Source organism: Coenobita brevimanus, chromosome 91 (assembly GCF_032717465.1).
Source record: "Coenobita brevimanus isolate Jiangsu-jjx chromosome 91, ASM3271746v2, whole genome shotgun sequence".
NCBI lineage: Eukaryota > Metazoa > Arthropoda > Malacostraca > Decapoda > Coenobitidae > Coenobita > Coenobita brevimanus.
Window position 1 is genome coordinate 36,986,230 of NC_137044.1, and position 25,625 is coordinate 37,011,854.

The following is a 25,625-nucleotide window of genomic DNA, read 5'->3' on the forward strand; positions in this document are numbered from 1 at the left end:
AAGAAAGCCTTGGTTTAATCACGCTTGTTCTAATGCTGTCCACAAGGAGAAGGCCCATTAAAAGTACCAAAGCCAATCCATCCCTGAATCACATCATTTTTATGTTTCTGCCCGGAATTGTGCTGTTTTGTTTTTTTGTTTTTTGTTTTTTAATAACAGAACGGAGGAAGGAAAAACAAATGGAGAAAAAAAATTATCCATACACCAGATTACTGGTGTCCTCTGTTCACAAAATATCTGTAACAGTTAGACTTGACCAGTTGTAGGTTGAAATTTGGAGGAAAACAACTCTGGGGAAGCGAGTTCCAGAGAGATGCAGTTCGGGGAATGAAAGGATTCTGATAGGCAGAAGTTCTGCAATATGGTTGAGTGACATTCCAGTCATGAGCGCTACCAGATGCCCGTGTAGCACGAGGGAAGGCATGGAGAGGTGGCACCATGGACGCAACTTCGTCTGAGCATTTGCCAAAAAAATATCTGTAAAATAATGCAAGGGAGGCAACATTCCTTCTTACTTGCAGGGGAGGTAGTTTATATGTAATGGCAGGGTTGTTAATGATTCTAACAGCTTTATTCTGAATTTTGTCTAGTTGTCTTAATGCAACCTCTCCACAACCATTCCACAAGGGTGAGCAATATTCAAGCTGAGAGTGCACATGACTCTTATAAATTATACCTAACTGCTCATCGGCGAAGAAGTTACGGACTCTGTACAATAATCCAAGTTTCTTTGAGGCGGTTTTAGCAAGTGATCTGACATGAGAGGTCCAGCTGAGGGCACTGTTAAGTGAGACACCAAGAATTTCAATACTTTTGGAGATGGGAATATTAGTAGCACTGAATGTAATGTACGAATCTGGCAATATCTGTCTATTAGTAAACTGTATATATTTAGTTTTACTAGCATTAAAAGAGACAAGGTTGTTTTGTCCCCATTCACTGATTGTAGATAGATCTTGATTTATGGAGATGGCTGTACTGAGTTGAGAGGTAGAGATATTAGACTTTGTAAATGGATGTCTGAGTGTGAATGAACTATGTAGTGTTGAGTCATCTGCATATGAGTGAATGGGATTGTGAGTGACAGATAAGAGATCATTAATATGAACCAGAAATAGGGTTGGCGCCAGAACTGATCCCTGCGGCACGCCGGCGTTAATTGAGTGGAAATTCGTATATACATCATCTACTTTTACTCTTATTTTCCTGTCACTAAGATAAGAAGAAATCAAAGGAACAAAAGACGTTAGTCCATAGCAAGGGAGTTTGGACAGCAGGGAACGGTGCCATACTCTGTCGAAAGCTTTAGAGATATCAAAAGCTACTGCATGAGTTTCTCCATGTAGATCAATTGATTGATGGGTGGTTTGAGTTAGGAGATTGAGTATGTCAATGGTGGATCTTTCGTGGCGAAAACCGTATTGTCTATCATTAATTAAGTTGTTGGATTCAAGATGTTTAACAATATGCTTATTAATTAAATTTTCAAATACCTTACCAAGAGAAGATGTGATAGCTATTGGTCTGTAATTGGAGGGGTCAGACGAACTTCCTTTCTTCGGAACTGGGTGGATATTGGCTTCTTTCCATGAATTTGGGAATAAAGAAGTACGTATGCATAATCTGAATAATTTAGCTAGGACAGAGGCAAGTTCAGGGGAACACTTTTTCAAAACAATTGGCGGAATTCCATCTGGACCTGGAGCTTTGTTGGTAGGTAAATTGTCTAGGATGGATTTTACAAACCTTGTCTGTATTTTAAGTGGGGCAATTTCGGGAGAATCAAGTTCCAGTACTGAGACATTCTGGCTGGTATCATCTATGGTAGAGTTTCTTGCAAAGGTACTAACAAAGATATCTGCTTTCCCACGTGGGTCACTTGTAATATTGCCATCTGAAGATTTTAGTGGGGGAATGGAAGATGACTTGTTAAAGTTATTATTGAAAGAATTAAGAGCTGACCAGAATATTCTATTGTCATTAGGGTTGTTAAGTAGTTTTGATGCTTGCTTTTGAAGAAAGTTTGCTTTAGATAGATTTAATACAGCTTTTGCATGATTTCTAGCAATTTTAAATTGGGAGAGTGATTCAGGTGTTTGATTTTAAGTAAGAGTTATATGCTAATGATTTTTGGGCTGTTGCTCTGGCACAATTGCCATCTGTTCTTTCCTATGCTAAAATGATTTCATCCGTACTAAATGCTCTCAGCTCTCCAACTCGAATTCTTCCAGCCCCTTCTGGCAGCTTGCCAGAAACCTTTTTAACAACTTTACCTCATCATCCTTCCCTCCTCTTTTCTACTCTGATGGCTCTGTAGCTATTTCTTCTACTGATAAAGCAGACCTCCTCACTCAAACTTTCTCCTGCAATTCCACCTTAGACGATTCCGGTGCTGTTCCTCCATCAGTTCCCCCCTCTGACTTCTTCATGGCTGATATTAAAATTTCTTCAGCTGATGTATTTTGTCCCACCACTGACCTCAATACTACCAAGGCATATGGGCCTGATGGAGTCCCTCCTGTTGTCCTCAAGAACTGTGCTTCTGTGCGTACACCCTTCCTATGTAAACTTTTTCGCCTTTGTCTGTCAACTTGTACCTTTCCTTCTTGCTGGAAGATTGCTCTCATTCACCCAGTCCCAAAAAAGGGTGACCATTGCCAATCCTGTTACTATCGTCCAATTGCTTTAACATCCTGTGTCTCAAAAGTTTTCGAATTCATTCTTAACACAAAAATTTTAAGGCATCTTTCCTATCACAACCTTCTTTATGATCGTCAGTATGTGTTCCGTCAGGGACGCTCCACTGGCGATCTGCTCACCTACCTTTCAGACTCCTGGTCATCCTCCTTTCGGAACTTTGGCGAAAGCTTTGCCATTGCACTTGACATCTCAAAGGCGTTCGATCGAGTCTGGTGTAAATTTTTGATTTCCAAACTGCCCTCTTACAGTACCTATCCTTCTATCTGTGCCTTCGTCTATAGCTTCCTCTCTGGTCGTTCTATAGGTGCTGTTGTAGACGGCCATCGTCCTTCTCCTAGATTTATCAACAGTGGTGTTCCTCAGGGCTATCTCCTATCACTAACTCTCTTTCTTTTATTCATCAATGATCTAAGCTGTACATCTAACCCTCTCCACTCGTACGCTGATGATTCCACCCTTCACCCTTCCATTCGGTTTCCACAGCATCCTTCTCGGCAGTTACTTCAACAAACAAGGGATGAGGCTATGGCACACCTAATGTCTGACTTGGCTCGTATCTCGGACTGGGGTAAAAATAATCGTGTTTTTAATGCATCAAAGACTCAGTTTTTACACCTATTAACCCAACAAAATCTTCCACAGGAGTACCCACTAATGTTTAATAATATCCAGCTCAATCCTGTATAATCCTTGAACATGCTCGGGGTTTTATTTACTCGGGACTTATCTTGGAGAGATCATGTTGCATCTCTTGTAAAATCTGCTTCCAAGAGATTGGATGTGCTAAGCCGGCTCCGTGCCTTCTTTACCCCTGCTCAGTTGTTGACTTTATACACGGGTTTTACGAGTATTCGCCCCTGAGTAATATACAACTCTCATGTGTGGGGAGGCTCCCCACATACAGCTCTTCTCAATTGGGTGGAGTCAAGGGCTTTTCGTGTCATTAACTCTCCTCCTGCTACTGGCTCCCTTCAACCTCTGTCTCTTCGCAGCACTGTTGCAGCTATATCTCTTTTCTCTCGCTACTTCAATGGTCACTGCTCCTCTGAACTGTCTGCTAGCATTGTTCCACCTCTACGACGAGTGCGTAGCACCCGTCTAGCAACAAACTCTCATCCCTTTTCTGTCCAACTCTCTAAAGCAAGAGTTAACCGTTACTCCCAGTCCTTCATTTATGCAACAGGTCAACTCTGGAACTGTCTCCTCTGTTGTATTTCCTACTCCCTTTGATCTCCAGTCTTTCAAACGCAGTGTGTCCAGGCATCTCGAAATGAATGGATCTTGAATTTGGCTCTTTTGTATTGTTTTTGTTTTTTCTTGGAAGGAATTGTTTTGCGGGCTTAGCCTTTGGCTCCTTCTTCCTTGCATGATATATATATATATATATATATATATATATATATATATATATATATATATATATATATATATATATATATATATATATATATATATATATATAATTAGGAAAATAATATTCTATCTGAAACAATGGGATTTCGATCCTGGACCTGGACAGGATACAATATGATAACGTAATCTTCATTAATTTAGGTTTTTATTAATCTGTCACTAAGGTTCACCGACTTGCCATGGAATAGTTCTTAAAATTTTTTTGGTCCCGATACCTCGAGGTTAAATTCCAAGACAATATGATACTCCGCCTCTAATATTACTACCCTTTTCAATTTCCTGTAAAAAGAGAAATAAGTATGGCAATGAACACTGACGAATACATTTCTGGCAAAGGCCAAACCACTGGAGTAACTGGTAACAAATCGCAGTTGCCAGTTAATCATAGTTCCCGTACAAGAAATTGTTCTTTTCTCAGGATGTCTTTCTGGATTTCCCTAAAGACCCACTACGATATCCCCCGGGTGTATCAAGGCACTACTTTAAGAACACCTGTCATAGAAACACCAAGCTACTTTAATGATATCATACCAGTTCTTAATGAGACAGCCCTTGTCTGTTTTCGATACCACCTGTGGCTGTTTGCGCCGAAGTGGTTGCATGTGAACACGTGAGGCATGTAGAATGGCTGGTGGACGTCTGGGGATGAGCCCTAAAGCCTATGCCCAAATTCGAAAAGTAACGTATACAATATCTATAATGATTAGATTCTTGTCGTCCATACTATACCTGTTATTATCTATTGGTTACCATGCGACATCCAATCTTACTGTCTCTTTTTATTTTGTCACTTAATCTTTTTAGTCAGGAATCCTTCGTAGTCTCCCCCTTCACCCCTCTAGTACGATTGTGTGTAACAATTCCTGCCACGTGTGGAAAACTGTACTCAGCTTATTAGAGAGATTTCGATATGGTGAACAGACACAGCATTCCATAACCCCTTCCTTGCCGGCGGATCTCCTAAGAAAGAATCGCTCAGTCACAGCAAGAATAACATAATAAGCTCGGGCTAAATGACTAAACCTTATTTCTCGATTCTTACTGCTTCTTACTTATCTGTGTGACCTACATCATATCTCCCCAAAGGTTGAGTGAGACTTGTGGCTGGGGTGATCCTGCCCACTCAACAACTTATCAGCTAGTATTCTAACAATAAAGTATATGTGCAGATTCTTCCTGTGCATTTGGAGGGGGGGGGGGAAGGAAACTGCATACCCAATCTGGCATTATTTATCCCAGTTTCTCTGAAATCCATATACTCACTTTTCCTTATCACTACCCACCTAGAGAGATGTTGATGTAAGAGTGTGTGTGTGTGCGTGTGTGTGTGTGTGTGTGTGTGTGTGTGTGTGTATTCCAAATATCTCAAATTCAGGTGGGCAAATTGTATCCCTGAATATATGGTTTGTTTCTTAATAAAATTGGCGTAACTACAACGATATGCCTCAGAATGCCAGAGGATTTTGCATGGAAAAAAAAAACTCTACCATTTTCTTTTAGCTTGTCATTATTCACCATTTTCTGTCATAACCTCAATGAAGTGAGTGGCTAATTAAAGAGTACCTGTTGGAAATTCTTCAAAAGCCTGTTATACTCAATGACCTCCAACATAATGCCCTTGACTTCAGGTTTCTGAGTGTCAGCATGATATGTAACTTAGTAGGAGTAAACAGAGAAATCCTAAGACTTTTTTCTGTTCAATTTTGACGGAGGTGCGATGATACGCATCTGACTGCTAGAGGATTACTGATCTAGTTTCTTTTTTGTGATGGTGGGCAATACACATTCGTGGTCGAATGCGTCGGCTTTATTTCTGGTCGTTTTTATTTTTGGGAGGGGGTTGACCCCCCCCCAAAATCATTTGGGGGGATCACACTTCCTAAATATCGCATAATGGATAAGAGTCCATTTTACAACATGTACTAAGATGTCAAAACCATACAACTATTGTTGATAATTTTCTAATAGTGACGGGGGGGGGGGGGAATGGCCCCTAAAAACCATGGTTGGAAAACTGCACATAGTGGAAGACCTTCAGAGTAACCAGACAAACTCACCTTCATTCTTTCTATTTCTGACCGCTTTTACTTTTGGGAAGAGGCTGGCCCCTCAAAAATCACACGGGGGTAGGTCATGCTTTCCAAATATCACATCACGGATGTCAGTCCATTGTACAAAACGTACTGAGATATCAAAGCCGTATCTGCCCTTCTTTCACTATATCTGAGAATTTTTGATTCGGCAATGGGGGATGACCCCCTCATAAAAATCATGGTTGGAAAATTGTACATATGGGAAGACTTTACGTAACTAGACGAACTCACCTGGCTAGTCTCATTTAAATCCATCAAATAGTATAAGGGGAGTTTCAAGCACACACACACACACACACACACACACACACACACACACACACACACACACACACACAGGCTGGATCCTGCTTTGAAGGACTGACAATCTTGAGTATCCTTTTTCCTTCAGTCTACTGTTTTCGTTTCTTACCTCCTCTCCCTCAGCTGGGTGGAAGCGAATATCTCCCCAGTGGCTGTGTTGAGTGAGAAATGTGGATGAGGTGAGCCGGCCCACTCAAACGTCTTATCATCCAGGTCCCAGTCATCAGGGTCATCCACATACACTCTCCCCAGCGCCACCTTCACTCCACCACCCTAAAGCATAATGTTATTATGTACTTCATTACATTTCAAAGATCGCCATGACAATTAGAACGGCTGAGTAATTTACCACTTCCCTTAGGCTTGTTCCTTGATTTCTTCTTGCCACCTCTTGACGATTCTATTCAGCTTCTAAGAGACCTGTTTGAGTGAAATGGTTAATGGAGGATGTATCTAAACCATCCTCTTCGAAAAGAATACACACTAAGTCATTATAGTGAAGAGATTAAACAGCATTTGCCTCAGACAAGCGTCTAACTTTGATGGAAATGAAACAGGAAATTAAAAGACGAACGACTACTTAGGTAATAGGCAGTATACACGACTATTCAAGAACTGTTGCAAAAACTGAACAAGAAGGATGGAAAATGTAATAAAGATATTTAAATTATATTATGTGAGACGTTTCAAACCGGAGGTACTGGATTCCGATTTATCATTCACTTCCTCAGTCCCTCGGTGTTCTAAGCTAAAGAAATTCGTCAATTAGAAAGAGGAATGAGATAAAAATGACACACTTAGGCTGAGGAGTTTAAGAGGGTACACTGAACACAATATGCTTCAGAAGTGTAATGTTGTATGGTACTAAAATATGTGTGATGATAGAGCAGGATGAAGAGAGATCATATGGGCACAATGAAACAGGAAACGTTAAACAGATGTGCAATGTTTCACAGAAAGGTAAGCTACTATCGGTACTGCACATTCAAAATTAAGTGGTAGGGAAGGTGCAGTATGTTATTTGCGAGGTCTTACCTCAGGCTAAACTGAAGTACCAGATTGAACATGCTGAGGAGCCTGAAGAATGATAATTTTATACGTAAATGCAAAGTATGAATGAGGTTGAAAAATAAGCAAACGTTTATTGCCAGAGAAAACAAGGAAATATGTGCTGATGGATGGTGTTATTGCTACGGAATTATCTTCCAGTTAGCAAGGATTTATGGAGCCTGGACAGTTTTCGTGAGGTAAACCATGGTCTACACAAACAGGTTCAACATTACGATGATAGTCATGTTGAAAATAATTTATCATTATACTGATAATGACGATGATATACATTATAGTGATGACTGTAATGCTAATGATTCCAAAGATATAAAGAAAAAAAAAAAAAAAAAAAGAAAGCTCGAGATGCATTGTCTGTTTCTTATCAATCTCCACACGCTGCGCATAAAAAAAATATATGGTGAAGGTTTAGTATCGGGTACAGTTTGTTCATAAAATCAGATTTCAAAAGCACTGGAACCTGATCAATTTTGGCTTATCTGATTCTGATCAAAGTCTTACAATGTAGCATTAAATTGCATATCTAAACTTGAATCTGGCACGTTTATGTGCCTAGTAACAGGACCAAGCATTAACATCAATATGTGAGAAGGAGATTTGGAAGGGGAAACAAAGAAGTATGCCAGTCTACATCTTGCATCAGGATTTTTAAAATATACATTGTATACCCCAAGAGCATTGAGGATACACCTGGAAAAAAAAAAATCGAGAAATCTGATTTTTTCAGGAAAGCTGCATATAAGCATCCTGAGTAAAAATCAACAAACATTCTAAACATACCACGTAACTTTTTTTTATAAATAACAGAACAGCGGAAGAAAAAAACAAATAAATAAATAAAAAAATCCATACACCAGATTACTGGTGTCCTCAATTCATAAAATATCTGTAACAGTAATAGGTTTTGAGGAACGATAAATCCGTTTCTGGTATTATTCGAACAATTCTGTGTCACTGATATGCACAGGGAACGTGTGGTAATGCAAGAAATCGGAAATCTGTATTGATAAGTTTGCTATGAATTTATAAACTAGAGTATACTTCATCAGGTGTTTTATTTTTCCAGGTTGGATACAGACTGAAGTGTAGAGGCAGAAGTACACAGACGGATAAACGACAATGTGAGTGGAACGATATGGCAGTCCAAGAACAGTGTGATATTTGTGATTTTTGTGATAAGCCGATCACCTCCGACCGAATTACTGTCACAGAAAGAGACCTACCAAGCATACTGAACATTAATGCTGCTCTGAGGGATGGATTTCATGAAAAGCTATTATCTAAATTGTTGCCAGTTCCGGTTCGTAAACAATGCAAAGAACCTAACATCATGCCATCATACATAAAAAAGCAAAGAAGGGAGTCAGAAGAATCGGAGAGACAAGTGATTAAGAAAATCACCTGCCATTCACAGGCCCTTATCTTAAGTATAAAACAAGACTGTCTGCACTGTGGGAAATATGTGGACAATAGTAAGATCGCCAAACAACCAAAGGCCCAAAGTGAGGCGACTCTTGATGTGGCAAGAACTGAACTATCACCACCTGTTGCAGGCAAGGCGATGGAGAGAGCTGGTATAGTTGGGGAGAGTCTGTATATACATGCATTCAAAATGTTGGTGACCTCGTGGCAGCTGAGCCCAAGTACTACCATCATTGTCAAATCCGTTTGCATGACGGGCGATGGCTTCAGAGGAAACCATGGGGGAGGCCAGGCCTTCAGGGTCAGTCGACACCAGGAAACACACAGACCTCCGGGAATTCACAGCTGCGTGTGACAGAAGACATTTTCTCACCTTTCGGAATTATCTATCACATCATTCGCCATTTGCCTACACAGGAGAATACTGCGAGAGACTTGTTTGCATTGATACTGAAGTCGTGGCATTTATTTACATCAATGCAGATTGTGCAGCCAAATCAGGTGAGGAGGAGGCTGCATGTATCACTGGCCTTAACTACGCTCAAAAGGAGCGACAAGGTTATATCTATTGGGGCTGCATTCTGTACTGCCACTGTCCATGGCAAAGACGTTGCTGTCGACCCCACACTACACTTCATGCGGGTCACATGTGTGATAAAGAACCGATCAGATATGGAGAATCACCTTAAACATGAGTTAGCAAACTGCCACCAGCACTATTTGACAAGGATATAATGCGGAAAAACAACAAAAGTGGTCTTGCCAATGTACTGAAATCTCTAGTAGTTCCAATATCCACTAAAGCTCTTAAGAACCCATACTATGTGGTGGGTGGAGGACATTTCCTGCAAAATGTGACGGCCTGTGGACTGCACCTATGGTAACGTGTGTGCCAGTTATGTGAATCACATTATCAATAACTATGACAAAGAGTGCACTGTCTGCTTTGATGGTTACACAGATCTTACACTGTGAACCATGGCAGCTGAACAGAAACGTTGCACTGATCCAAGTGTCTCTGCATAGTGTTTGATTTTAACACATCAGTCATGGGCAATCAACACTCCAGTTTAGCAAATCGTAACAACAGGTTATGGTTAATCAGTAGGCTGAAGGACTAGCTTACATCTGAGGGCGTTGCTTGCTGTCAAAGTCAGGCTGATGCTGACTACTTAATTTGTAGTACAGTACTAGCATTTGCTGGGAGTATCGCAAGACCTATTTACTTGTGGCAAAGGGTACAGATCTGCTTGTCATGTTGGTTGATAGGGCCACAATAGACAATATTTACATGCAGTATGCAAGAGACTGTCTCCGGCAAACACAGCATCCAGCAGGCAGTACATTCACACACCCGACAACACATATTGACAGCACACGCTATCATCGGATGTAACAGTCTCTGCCTTATGGCATTGGCATAAAAAAAAAAAAAGGTCATGACAGTCTTCGAAAGAGAGGATTGGAGGACGTTGAATGTGTGTTAGAAGAGCGATGCAAGCCATGAAGAAGTAGCCAGGGTGCAGGAAATATTCTATCTATTTATCTATCTATTGCCAGACGACTTAATCCCGTAAGGGGTAGCCACAAACAAATCGCCTCCATGTCGCTCTGCCTCCCGCCATTTCACTGCCCTGCTCCCAGCTCACACACCCCTCTCTCATATACCTCTCCACTCCATCCTTCCATCTCATTCTCGTCCTCCCCCACCCTCTCCCTCCCTCCACCTCACTCACATACACTCTTCTCATCAGTCTCTCACTCTCCATCCTCTCCACATGGCCAAACCATGTGTTTCTCCTGACGCTTCCTATCACATCCACATCCACACCACACCGCTCCTTCACTTCCTCATTTGTCAGCCTGTCTATGTGACTCCACATGTTCCTCTCAAATAATTTATTTCCACTACTCTCACTCTTGACTTCTGTCCCTCCAACATCGTCCAAGCTTCACTTCCATACGTTAGAGATGGATTTCACAATACTGTCATGTAGTAGCTTTTTCACTTCCATGCTCACTTCACTGTTTCTTATCACTGCTTTCAAGGAGCCAGCAACTTTTCTTCACTGCTGCACCCTTTCAAGCAATTCACCCTCCAAACTTCCATCCTTACTCATCACACTACCCAAGTACTTAAATGCACTCACATTCTCCATTTCCTCCCCATCCAATCTCACTGTACATTCACTAACTTCACTTCTCTCGAAGACCATAGCATTTCTCTTCCCTACATTCACCTTTAGATTCTGTTTCTTACACACTCTCCCAAACTCATCCAGCAAGCCTTGCAGCTCCCCTTTGTCTTACCGTAACAACACAGTATCATCTGCAAACAATAGTACATGGAGTCTCCAAAAACTGCCCTCTCTCACTAGGGCCACTCCAATATCCACTGCCCTACCTTGTACCTCTTTTATTACCCCATCCATATACAGATTGAACAACCATGGAGACATGACACATCCTTGTTTCAACCCAACCTTCAAAGAGAAAAATTCACTCAGTTCACCATCCACACGTACTGCAGCCTTGGCACCCTCATACATACTCTTCACGGCATTCAACAACTTCCCATCTACTCCATATATTCTTAACATTTTCCACAATCCTTGTCTGTCCTCCCTGTCATATGCTTTCTCCAAATCCATGAAGGCTGCATACAACTTCTTTCCCTTCTCTAGAAACTTTTCCACTAAGGATCTAAGAATGAATATCTGATCTACATAATCTCTTCCCTTCCTAAAACCTCCCTGTTCTTCTCCAACTAATTCCTGTTATTTCCCTAACTCTGTCAATAAGTATCCTACCATATACTTTTCCTATTACACTAAGATGGCAAATGCCCCTGTTCCTTTGTACAGGGGAACAATTATACCTAACTTTCCATTCTACGTGACTCTACCTTCCTCCCAGGCCAATCTGCGCATCTTCCACATCCATTCTACTACTATCTCTCCCCCATACTTCAGCATTTCACCACACACTCCATCAATTCCTGGGGCTTTCCCCAATTTGACTTTCTTCATTGCTTCCACAACTTCCATCCTACTGATTTCTTCCTCTTTTCTCACCTCCCTCCTTCCCCCAGACATTCCCCAGCCACTTATACTTGCATTACTTTCATTCTCTATGTTCAACAATTCCTTAAAGTGTTCTCTCCATCTGCTCACTTTTCTCCCTTCTCCATTAGTAACCTTCCATTTTTATCTTTCACTCCCTAACTAACTTCTTTGGTACACAGTCTAACTCTCTTTACCTCTTTCCAGAACATTTTCTTACATTCCCTCCACTTTACACTCAAATTCCTTCCAAATTCGTCATCGACTCTCTTCTTCCTCTCTCTCACTAATCTTTTCACCTCTCTCTTCCTCTCTACATATAATTCTCTCTTCCGTTTCTCAACTTCTTCCACGTCCCTGTTTCTTATCGACTCACTATATGTTTTCTTCTTTTGTGCCATAGCCTCTCTCACCTCTTCAGTCCACCATGCTGTTCCCTGCATACCCTTTCGTCTTCTCTTCATCCCACACACCACCTCACATGCTGCACAGATTTCTTCCGTGAATATCTTACACACACCTTCCACGTCCCCCATCTGCTCCATTCTATACTTACCCAATCGCTCCTCCACTTCCCTCTTATATTCTGCCTTTTTTCCATCCTCTACCCTCCTTGTAAGAACTACTTCCTCCTGTCCTTCACTTCTTCTATTTCTCCATTTCATTTGTACTTTCATTTTGACCACCACCAAGTGATGGTTTGAAAGTCCACCCCCCCAACCTCTATATACTCTTGCATCCATCACACACTTTCTCATCCTTTCATCCACACACACATAATCAATCATTGCCTTCCGTTCATTCAGTTCACCATCCACCTTTCTCATCACTCGCCATGTATACCTGTGGATCATTTTGTGCCTGAAGAGGGTATTAGCTATCACCAACCCCCTCCCGACATTAATGTTATATAATGCCAATCCGACATGTACAACATTGATAAGCTGAGATTTGTGCAGTACATGCAGAGAATGAGCAAAGCATCTAGCAGCTCACAACTTCAAAGCCTGAGGATGTCATCAGGTACCTAGAAGGATCCAGACTACAGAGATATTTCAAGCAGAATGCTGGAGAAGTTCAAGGCCCTAGGATGTAACATGAGTCTCAAAGTACATTTCTTGAATGCTTATTTCTGATCTGTGAGCTTTGAGTGAAGAACAAAATGAAAGACTTCATCACAATATAAATAAGACTGGTAGAAAATTCCATGGGAAATGGAATGCCAATATGATGGCTGACTACTGCTAGAGGTTGCACCGCGACAGTCCAGCAAAAACCCGTAAATGGAGAAGTTCCAGATGCAGTTTTGGTTTTAAAAATGACAGCAGTTTTGAATAATGGAGTCTAAATCTATTGGTAGTATGCATTTTATTTACTTTTATTCCACATATGCAGCTGTATATACATTTTCAGTTTTCATTTTTCTTTGTGTATATGCCGTTCATGCATATTCTGGAGTAACATTCTCTATCCTTTTTTGAGAAAAATTACGCGGTGGAGGATAACTGTTGTAAAATTTAGAATTAGCAACAGAAAAATATACTAATTATGCAAAAAAAATCGCTGAAACAACTTTCAACATGTTAAGTTTTGCAGAACTGTGATGATGAGGATGAGGATGGTGTTACCGCTAATGATGCTGCTGATGAGGTCGAAAAAGATGATGATGACAGAAACCAAAGAACCAATTGCATTTCTGGTGCACCTGAGTCTTCCAAAGATGCACGGTCTTTACTCCCGGCTTCATGGGGTTGTCGTTTACATCGTCAATGATAACGGTGATGGTGTGTGTGGCAGCCAGTCCTCCTGCATCACCCACCACCACCTCCACCGTCAGCTGCCGGTGTTCTTCTCGGTCAACTGCGTTCACTGACCACACCTCCGCACCTCCACGACCACTGTCCACATCTGATATGGCAGGGAGAGAGAGAAGAAAATTGGTCTTGAATTGGCGTCGCATGCTAATGGCAGTATTCTCGTGCTGTTAGGAAGCTTAATAACACCTCTTCCTTACCGGTTTATTCTGAATCTACTTTGCTATTGTTTGTTATTCATGCAATCTATATCGATACTAAAAAGATATAAGAAGCAAAAAAGAAGATATTTATAGGTAGTCTGGAAAATACATCACTAAGGTAGAGGTGCTAAGAAACCTCATTACTTGTGAAGAATACGGCCTAGGTGTGTGTGTGTGTGTGTGTGTGTGTGTGTGTGTGTGTGTGTGTGTGTGTGTCCATTCCGCTTCATTATCCTCTTGTGAGATATCAATGCAAACGATTTGGATATTAAAACAATTACAATAACATACAAATCAATGTTAAGGTGTAACCTGGAAAATTAATAACTAAGAGAGATGTGTTATGAAGCCTTCCGTGCCACTTAATCATGCTTTTTACTCTTTTCTACCCGACGAAGTTTTTTTTTTTTTTAGAGTTTTCCTTTGCATATACTTTTCGAACTGGACGAGTCAGACACCGCCCTCGCTAACTCGTTCATAAGTGGGTTAGCTCCTCAGTTTCATAAAGTCATGAGGGAGCAGCAAAAACGAGATAAAAAGGACGTCAACGGGACTCAGCGCATTAAGGCAGACAATCAGTGTTTACCAAGTCACGACCTCCCCTAGAATACATTGTGCAACAGTAGAATATACATCCAGGTCCCTAACCGTATTGCTGGGTGTACAGGGACATAGGAGAAACAGACTTTGACCGAGTCCAACTGGCTGGATGTGCTTACCATTAAACCAGCAGCTTCCCCCCTGGCATGAGTGGGATCATCAAAAACTACACGAATGTATGACTTCACCTTCTCCATGTCTGAACGGCTCTTGTATTCTATATTCCAAACTACTGGCAGACGATTTTATTCAGATAAAAGTGAGTCACAGTATCCAGAGGGTTAATACTTTCACCTTTTACCTCTCATCACGTCCAGTGTCCAAAGATGGTGAGGAAGGGAGAGATATTATATATGAATCCATAACTGCACTGCAATACTCGTAATATAACAATACAGGGATGAGTCCAAAACTTAGTAAAAGAGAAGGTCCAGAATTTCCTTGCACATGGATGACAGTTTTCTTAATAAGTTCATATGGGAAGGTACTGGAATACAGTAGATGTATTGCTTTTTCTTTTGATTAATTTTGTAAATTTTTTGCAGTTCTTGCTTAGCCAACTTTATCAGGAAAAATAACTTTTTTCTATTCATAGGAAAAAAAAAAAAATCACACTGAAATATATCATATTCACTTTCAGAAACTGTAAATCTTGACCACAAAATATGTTATAGCTATGTTACGGATGTGTGTAATGTAGTGACTTAAATATTTCTATCATTTAACCCCCAACGCTCAGCAGTGCAGTGCACTGAGCCCTTTCTGTATGAGTGCATTTTGCCAAATGTTGCCTGTTTTCAACCAACCATAGCTCAGTAACTAAGATTGGAATGCTCACCAGTCCTTCATCTCTCCGATAGCAAGATACCCCAGACCTCGAAATGGAGGCATTGCAGAGGTAGTAGGCGATGAAAGGAGGAAACTTTTGGTGTCGTAGTGAGCTGTGTCTTTACTAACAGACAGTGGCTAGGGTGAGCCAGCCACGCTCCAGCCCGGGCTAGACGAAGCTGCCTCACTCGCACTCGGACTCGCTCACACACACCCTTGCCCTGCAGACCTTCCTACTCTTCTTCTCCTGCCCCATGAATGAGCTTCATGCAGCTAGTGAAAGCAGCTCCTTCAGTTTATTCACCCAGCTCTTTTGGGTGTTCCAGAATGACATTGTGCCATACGGTGTGTGGGAAGGAAGAATACCATGACTTATACACTGTAATATGCAATACTTGCCTAATAAAATAGCTTTCGTTCATGCAGGTTTTCTGTACACCCGCAAGCACTAATTTCTCCCACCCTGGTAGCCGGAGTCGTGGCCATTGACGACCGCGCGATCGAATACCCCACACCCACCACCTCTGCCCAACCCCAGTGTAAACATTGTTGGATAGATGTGGAATGGCCAAAGCTGGTGATGTTACAATGTGTCCAGATAGTTTTTATAGAGAATCAGAACCACGTTTAAGTACTTGGGTAGTGTGATGAGTAAGGATGGAAGTTTGGAGGGTGAAATGCTTGAAAGAGTACAGCAGGGAAGAAAGGTTGCTGGTTCTTTGAAAGCAGTGATAAAAAACAGGGAAGTGAGCATGGAAGCGAAAAAGTTACTACATGACAGTATTGTGATACCAACTCTAACGTATGGAAGTGAAGCTTGGACGTTGTTGGAAGGACACAAGTCAAGAGTGAGAGCAGTGGAAATGAGTTATTTAAGAGGAGCCTGTGGAGTCACATGGAGAGACAGGCTGACGAATGAGGATATAAAGGAGCGTTGTGGTGTAGATGTGGATGTGATAGGAAGCGTTATGAGGAACACACTGAGGTGGTTTGGCCATGTGAAGAGAATGGAGGGTGAAAGACTGACGAAGAGAGTGTATGTGAGTGAGGTGGAGGGGGGAAGAGGGAGGGGGAGGCCGAGGATGAGATGGAGGGATGGGGTGGAGAGGTATATGAGAGAGGGGGGTGTGAGTTGGGAGCAGGGCAGTGAAATGGCGGGGGACAGGGCGACTTGGAGGCGATTTGTTTGTGGCCACCCCAAACGGGATTGAGGCGTCTGGCAATAGATAGATAGATAGATATAAAGGTATTAAATGTGTATGAATGTACTGTTATCCACAATATATTGCGAAAGGTACAAAAATGAAAGACCAATAATATATTATGTGTTATTGTCTATATGCTTTAGTCCTATATTATATTGTTACAAATATGTATAGCATAGTGAACAGCATCTTTTGAAAGATATGATGTCTTCTCATCCATTCTCGCTCCCACCTCCACCACCCTTCTCTCTGTGTTCCTGTTCCCATCAAACCCCGCTCTTACCCTCGCATCCCCTGCCTCAACACCAGTATAAACGTTGTTGATAGACGTGGAATGACCAAAGCTGGTGATGTTACAAGGTGTCAAGATTGTTTTATAGACAATCAGAACCAGTAGGGGTGGGTATATAAAAATATTTAATGTGTAAGACTGTGCTGTAAAAGAGAAAGGCTGAAATGCACGAAAATGAAGGAAGACCAACAATATCTTGTGTTGTTATCTATACACTTACATCATAATACTACAAATAACTTTAGTATAGTGAACAGTATCAGTTGAAAGATTTGATGTGTTTTTTCATCCATTCTCCCTCCTCCCTCCACTACCCTTCTCTCTGGGTTCTTGCCTCCACCAAACGCCTCCCTTACCCTCTTGTCCCCGACTCCCACCCTTTGTTAACCATTATAAAGATAATGATGAAATTGTCGGTCAGATGTTGATCTTATTTATATTATCATACACCTCTGTATTAAGCACCAACATATCAATAACATGCAATAATTCGGTATACCTGCCAATTATTTCATCTTTTAAACTGTTATGTGACATAAGCACTGCAAGTTGGACCTTGTATTACAAGGATAAACAGTTGTTTATCATTAACACAAGTTATGTGTGGTTCTGGACGTCCATTAATTCATATTAACGTGGCAATATAAGTCTAACATTATAAACACGTAAGGTTTATGTTCCTGACAATACTGCATTAGCCAAAAAAAAAAAAAAATCAGGGATCGGCTCTGACGAACCACAAACTCAGCTTTAACAACATTCTTACCTCTTGTCACAACAGTGACACAGCATATGCATATGACTGACCCACACTAAGCCCTGGGATTGGTGGAGCACAGGAGCCATGGCATTATAGAAAAGGGAGTTATGGTAGGCAGGACCTTGCTTGACCTTTCAGTAGTAGTACCCATTGTCATAGCCAACTTTTCACTTCGTCTTAAGAAGATGCATCGGTGCACAGTTTTAAGACTGTGCCAAGAGGTCGATCAGGAGCCACCAAGCAAATATGAGAGAGGAGTATGATTAAGCACCAGGAAGAACTACCCAACCACTTTGCTAGGAATGCCCAGTATCTGGAGACGCAACAGATGAAGCTGAAAAAATTCCTGGTGGGGTGCACTGATGTGTCTTTTACATAAGGCAAAGGCCTGGGAAGTACTTGGAATGAAGCCAAGGACCTGCTGAACACCAGGAGAGTGACAGAGTCATTGACAGCACTGGCAATCCAGGTCTTCATGCCACAGAACCTGGACAGCAAAGGTGATTGCGAAGACTGGCCAGCCTGGAGGTTTGCCCTGGATATACTCGTATATAAGTAGGATTAGGTGGTTGTGCCAGGGATGACACAATTTTGAGGAAGGGGCAGTGTTATACCGGTAGGATTAGGTTAGTGGTTTATATCTAGATTTGTGAGGATCATTCTAGAAAGTGTTATGCTGCAGAATTAGGCTAATATTTTATATCTGGAGATGTGAGGAACATTCTAGAAATGCTGACATATCTGTCTAATGTTCTTTCTTACGTCAGAAATTAGTTCTTGTCATTACTGTTGTGTATTGTTAATTTAAGTGCATTATTGCTTGAGAAAATATGAGTCCTCTGCTTGGCTCCAGTATATGCATTATTGCATGAAAAATATGAGTTTTCTTCTAGGCTCTGGAATGTTCTGGGCTGTACTGGATGATAGAGTAGGGGGAGGGGGGACGGTTTTAAAGTGACGGTCCCACCTCTGGGGCAGTTTAGTGAGCCAGAGAGCAACAGAGTGAGTTTGGTAAGAGGCAGTGAGTCAGCGGCAGTTAGTGAACGACAGCTAGTCAAACAGTGAGTCAGATTCAGTAACTGGCATTTAGTGGACAGTCAGTGCATGAGTCTGTGAGTCAGCTGGTCAGTGGCGGCTGGACAGTTACAGAGAGTCAGTGACAGATTTAGTGGTCGAGAGTTAGACAGCGAGATTTAGTGAAGGACGGAGTAGTAACTTAGAGTCAAATAGTAAGCCAGTCTGTGAATGGACAAAGAGAGAGAGAGAGAGAGAGAGAGACCACAGTGTTTTGCAAGTGTACCTGTGTTGCATTTAGAATGAATAATAGTGAAGCATTCACTGGTCTTTGATAAACATCCTGCTCTGTCTTCACGTTGTTCTAGACAAATCATGGAGTATAATTATCCATCATCCAGTCCTACGTTGCCCCATGAGCAGTGTTGGAGCCCGGGGCTAGGCAAGATGGTCCGTACATTTAAGATGAGAGCGACCAGCCTCACTCATCCCTGAGTGGCATTACGTGAGCAATAACCCCAACCATCCCTTGGATATAAACCTTCACCAGCTCAATCCGATTTGAGAGCCATAATTACCCACTAAACCACCAGGCACCATAATTTGGTTATATGGTTACCGCCCAACATAGTAATGGTTTCCTGGTGTACAGGAAACCATGCGGCTTGTCACTCAGTTTTGAGCCACCCACAAGCAGAGGGAAGAGAAAAGAATGAAGGACAGAAAGACAAGAGAGGGAGTGTAAAGTCACCCGTAGGCAGAAGGACGTGGAAAGAAGGAAGAAAGACAGAAGAGGAAGGAAGGAATGGAGGGGGGAGAGGAAAGGGCAGACATCGAGAGCAGCACTACATCAAGTGAGTGGATGGTGAGCGGATATATATATATATATATATATATATATATATATATATATATATATATATATATATATATCCGCAATAGATCTTCCTCTTGGGAACCTTAGTCTTGCCAGGAAAAGTAGTACCAGCGTTGTGATGTACAGCATCTTTATTAATCCAAACGTTTCGGAGACACAATCCCCATCATCAGTGGATCTAAAAGTTTAAAAGACAACAGTCATCGATCAATGTCAGGAGAAATATAAAACTTGTGTACAAAACATAAACTTACATAAAAAAGAAGAAAAAATAAAAAGAGGTGAGCGATATAAAAAGGGGCAAAGTATAGAAGTAGTATGTTTAGTCCTTGCAAAATTAGAAAATCAGGACAAAGGCTAACTATGCTAAACATATATATTAAAAAAAAAAAAAAAGAGTAGGAGTTGAGCTGTTAAAGTAGTTACTGTGTGAATAGTGGGGTAGCGCTAGTCGGGTTATTGAGACTGGGTAGTATTTTCTGAATCAGCATAGATTCGGCAGTGATGATGTCAGAGCAGGACTGACATGAGGTTAGTATCCAATATATATATATATATATATATATATATATATATATATATATATATATATATACCTAGGCTGCTTTCTCCAAGGAAAGGGAGGTAGCCGAGACGGGACGACACACTCCCAATTTACTCATCCACTCAAACACATTCATTCGCATCTTAGCCCCAAAGGGGAGAAGGGACAGATCCTCACCACACCACATCGCCCGAGAGTCAACTGCTCAGTGCAATCAGTGACATCCACAGCAGCGCCCGATAGCAGAGCTGGTTTACCCCTGCCACATCATAATAGACCCATCCCCTTACCAACACCTGACTTGATCAGTTGATCAGACCAAATGCGGGAGAATATCCCCTCAGGGTGGTGTCATCATTTATCCATTCACAATTTCTCTCCATTTATTTCTGTCACACACAGCCACTCTTCCTTGCTCAACAGACATCCCACTTGCATCCAACGATCTCTTCATCATCCATGGTCTCCCTCTTAGCCTTACACCTCTCACGTCAAAAATAGTTATCTTTTTCACCAATCGCTCATTATCCATTCTCTCCATGTGTCCAAACCATTGCAACACCCTCTGCTCAACTCGATCAGCCACCTTCCGAACAACTCCAGTTCTCCTTCACACTTCATCATTTCTCACTCGATCCATACGCGTCACTACATACATACTCCTCAGACATCTCATCTCCATTACATTCAAACTTTTCCTCTCTGCTACACCCATATTCCATGTTTCAGCCCCATATAATGCAGTCGGTACCACAACACCCTCATACAGCCTTCTCTTCAAATCCATTCTAAGCGAACGACATCTAAACACCTTTTTCATTCCTCTCAGCACCTTGCCTACTTCATTCATTCTAAACTTCACTTCTGCATCTATTCTTCCATCCACAGCAACATGTGACCCTAAATATTCAAAACACTCTACCTCCTCAAGCAACTCATCATTCAAAACTATATTCAAACTACTACCATCTACCAAAACCTCGTATACTTCATCACTTTACTCTTATTCTCATTTACTTTTAATTTCCTCCTTTCACACACCCTTCCAAACTCCTCTACCAACTGTCTCAATCTCTCCTCTGAATCAGCCACCAGTGCAGTATCATCTGCAAACAGCAGCTGCTTCACAGGGGCGATTCCACAGTAGTTTTCGTTTGTTTGCTTCCTCCCCAACCACACTTATAACTACATTTTTTCCAAAAAAGTTCAGTATCCACTTTCACTACCCCTGTCAAATGGGTTAGATAATTAAGATTGCTACATAGTTTAGTCACCAAAATCATCTTATAATTCAGTCATAAGTTATTTACACAGTTCAGTTTCTTTTGTTTGGGTGCTTGCAAACCACTACAAACAAGTTTGGCATCGGCCCATAATCCACTCTCTACCATCAACATTCACAAGACTCAGAGCTCCACCTAACTCTCTTGCATTCACCTCCCTTACAACACCATCCATATAAATATTAAACAACCAAGACGACATCACACAACTCTGCTGCAGCCCCACTTTCACGAGAAACCAATTACTCACAGTATTTCCCACTCTTACACACACTCTACTATTTACATAAAAACTTTTCACCCCTTTTAGTAACCTACCATCAAGTCCATACAATCTTAAAACAGTCCACAAAGCCTCCCTATCAGTTCTATCATACGCTTTCTCTAAATCCATGAACGCCCAAAACACATCCTTGCCTTTTGCTAAATACTTTTCAAACACTTGTCTCACAGCAAACACCTAATCAATGCATCCCCTCCCTCTCCTAAAGCCACACTGCTAATCACCAATAACTCTCTCTGTACCCTCTCTAACTCACTTAATTAACACTCTACCATACACCTTACCTACAACACACAACAGACTTACACCCCTAAAGCTAGTACATTCATACTTATCACCCTTGCCTTTATACAATGGGACCACTTACCCAGTCAATTGGAACTATACCTTTCACAAAGCACACATTCAACAATCTTACTAACCAGTCAACAATAGTCGCTCCACCACCCTTCAGGCATTCCACAGCACACCCATCCATACCTGCAGCTTTCCCTGTTTCATCTCCTTTACTGACTTCTCCACTTCCTCCTTCATGGTCAAAGAATCATTCAACTCTCCCAACACATTTATTCCTTGCACCCTTCCATCTGCCACAATCTTAGCCTCCCTTTCCTCTTCTACATTTAACAATCTTTCAAAAATACTCCGCCCATCTCTTCCTTACTGCCTCCATCTCAGTTGACATCCTTCCATCCTTTGCTTTTACTCGTTCTTCCTTCCCAGACTCTCCCTTTCGCACCCTTTTCACCTCCTTCCAAAACATTTTCTTATTCTGTCGAAAATTCTCAAGTCAACCCCCTTCCCCACCTCTCATCTGCTGCCACTTTAGCATTACACACAGCCCTTCTCGCCCTATTCCTCTTTTCCTTATACCTCTCATATGACACCTCATCCTTCCTCTGCAGCCACACTTCATACGCAAGTCTCTTCACAGCCATAGCCTTACTTCCTCGCACCACCATTCACTTCCTTTACTTACACCACGACCCACTCATCTCACACCACACACCTCTTCTGCATGCCCCACCACAGCACTCTTAAACAACTGCCATTCCTCCTCCATATTGCCATTTTCCTGATCTTTCACTGCGTTCCACCCATCTTTCAACTTCTCCTGATAGTCCATCATTTTCTCTCTTTTATCCAACTCATTCACTTTCAACACCTCCCTGCCACACCTAACCCTCCTAGCTCTCACCCGTCTCTTACCTACTCTTGACTTTCCCTCCACCAGGTAGTGGTCAGATATACCTCCACTCTCCCCTCTCAGAACTCTCTCATCCAACAATCTTCCTATTACATTCCTGGACACAACCACATAATCCATCAATGCTCTATCAACAACCCTTCCACCCTCCTGTCTCACCCATGTATACTTATAAATATTTTTCTTCTCAAACAGCGTATTTCCAATCATCATCTCTCGCTCAACGCACACCCCTATCATTCGTTCCCCATTTTCATTTCTTCCAGGCACACCATGCACCATGCATACCAACTACACCTTCAGCTTCTACATTTCCCACTCTAGCATTCAGATCTCCCATCATCACCACATTCACATCCGTTCCAAAACTCTGTAGACACTCATCAACATCATTCCAGAAAGACTTCCTCTCTTCTTCATCCCTTTCACCACCAGACCCATATGCACTCACAAACGCCCACAACTCCCATTCAAATATATATATATATATATATATATATATATATATATATATATATATATATATATATATATATATATATATATATATATATACACACACTTATGCGGCCAAATGCTTTTTTGTTTTTTATTATTGCCTTTTAAGAATAAGGACAAAATTGAGGTCCCAACATAACTGTCATGCTACATACAATTACAAAATCTATATAACATTCCCAGAACATACTACAAATTTTCACAATATCACTAAGTTTCATGCCATTACATTTTAAACTTAACTCCGGAGTATTCATTTTAAATAACTTCCAATGGTGAGACGGAATTTCTCTTTTTTGCGAATTAGAAAGGAATCATCAGGTATTTTCTGGCAAAAGTGATGGTTGACCAAGAATAGTGTAGGAATATCTGGCCTACGTTAAGACTTGAAAAAAGAAAAAAAGTTAGGTCAGGTTAAATTTTTTTGTTGGCTTAGCTTAGACTGTCTTTCGATTTGGTTATTATGTTAGGTTGTTCAGTAAGATATGGTTAGGTTGTTCGATTAGGTAAGGGTAGGTTGTTTGGTTAGGTAATGTTTGGTTTAGTTATGCAAGGTTAGTTTTAGTTAGGCAAGACAAGATTGTTTTTAGGTTAGGTTAGATTTTCCAGTCAGGTTAGGTTAGGGTTTCTGGTTAGCTTCTGTTTTGAGGTTAGATTAGGCTGTCCAGCTATGTTCGGTTCGGGTGTTAGGTTAGCTTAGGTTACGTTGTTCAGTTAGCTCAGATCAGGTTATTTTAAGTTGTTAGATCAGGATATGTTACTGCTAAACAAATATAGGATCTAATACACAAATTTATTTTCCTAGCTGAGGCTTTTATCCCAGAGCTTTTATTTTAGGGACCTTTTGTTCTACATATATTGTAATTTACAGTAGAGTACAGTGGAAAGCAGTCTCGGTTTAATTATGTACAGTGCACAATTATGTCGTAGTAGGTTGTATAGCTGTAATGTTAAATACAATTCAGTCTGAATAGTATATCGAAAGTATTGTACATTACTGTGTAGTAATAATGCTGTATAGTACCGCTTTACCGCATGCAGCAGTAGTTGTGCTGGTAATAATATGAGTAATGTTTTATGCTCACTTTGCACTTCCCAAAATGACATACATTTCATATACTGTATATCATGTCAGTGTGAAGCCTGTCCCCCGTTTTGTTTTGAGTTCTCGTCAGCTGAGGGTCTTCGTCTTCAAACATGATGAAAGACTGAAGCTTCTAGGGAAAGAAGCATCCTGAATTGTGACTGGCCAAAGAGATCATGAGCTGAACATAGAAAAATTCTATCAACCAAAATGAGTTCTTCCCTGCCCTTAGCTTATAGTCACCGTTCAGTGGTGAGAGAAATGCTGGTACATAGCAAAAGCCGACCCTCGTACGGGGACTGTAATGCCAGAGCCCTCACAATGATCTCATGGGGACACATTAGTAAATCCTCATCCAGGGTGGCAAGGCATCGTATGAAAGGAGGGGAGCCAGGGTGGCGTCATGTTCTCCATGTGATACTTCTCGTCTGTTGATGACAACTTATGGCTTGAGAGAGGAGAGGTTAGTAAGTCCAATTCACGCCCTATGGCGCTAACAACTAAGCGCTCACGGAGAGTGGGGCGAGGAGGAAACTGGTGGGATTGGAGATGGTGTACTGCAGATGCGCAGACAATAAATCAGACAGTGCCATTTTGTGACTTTCTCACTACAGAGGCAAGTGCATGACTGACACTGTATGGTATGCACTCAGATGACTATAACAAGATGCCAGAGGCAACTTGACATGACAGTTATGGATGCGCTCTTCAAACTATGGTGTTCCAGTGGTTATGTGATACCTCGTGATCGGGAGAGGTTAGAATCTCTGTCATCACGTGATACCCTGTGACCAGCAGGAGAAGGGTTGCTGGAATAAATCCAGATGGCTTCAAATGGGTCTAAGTGGGGCATCTTTTTAACTGGATGTTATAGGTATGGTTTAAGTTGCGAAAATTGCACCTCTGATGATCAGAAATACAACTAGTTAGAACTAAAGTTAACATAGCGAAAAACACGGTGGCAATTACCGTAAAGTTTTTAACTTTTCCTCTATCCATATTGTATACAGTATGTAGCTTATAGGGAGTAGGGTGTAGCACCAGCCAATCCCTAGAACAATGGGAGTGCTGG

General features: G+C 41.4%; 1 protein-coding gene across 1 annotated transcript in view; it reads right to left on the reverse strand.

The window, feature by feature from the left end:
* The window catches only part of LOC145411964 (putative neural-cadherin 2), a 452,962-nt gene that overhangs the window by 212,994 nt on the left and 214,343 nt on the right, over nucleotides 1–25,625 (reverse strand). The window contains exons 15-16 of the mRNA XM_080281935.1: nucleotides 13,767–13,969; nucleotides 6,619–6,782 (exon numbers count right to left, since the gene is read on the reverse strand). Of these exons, the coding sequence (XP_080138061.1) occupies nucleotides 6,619–6,782; nucleotides 13,767–13,969 (367 nt within the window). The remainder of the gene's footprint in view (nucleotides 1–6,618; nucleotides 6,783–13,766; nucleotides 13,970–25,625) is intronic.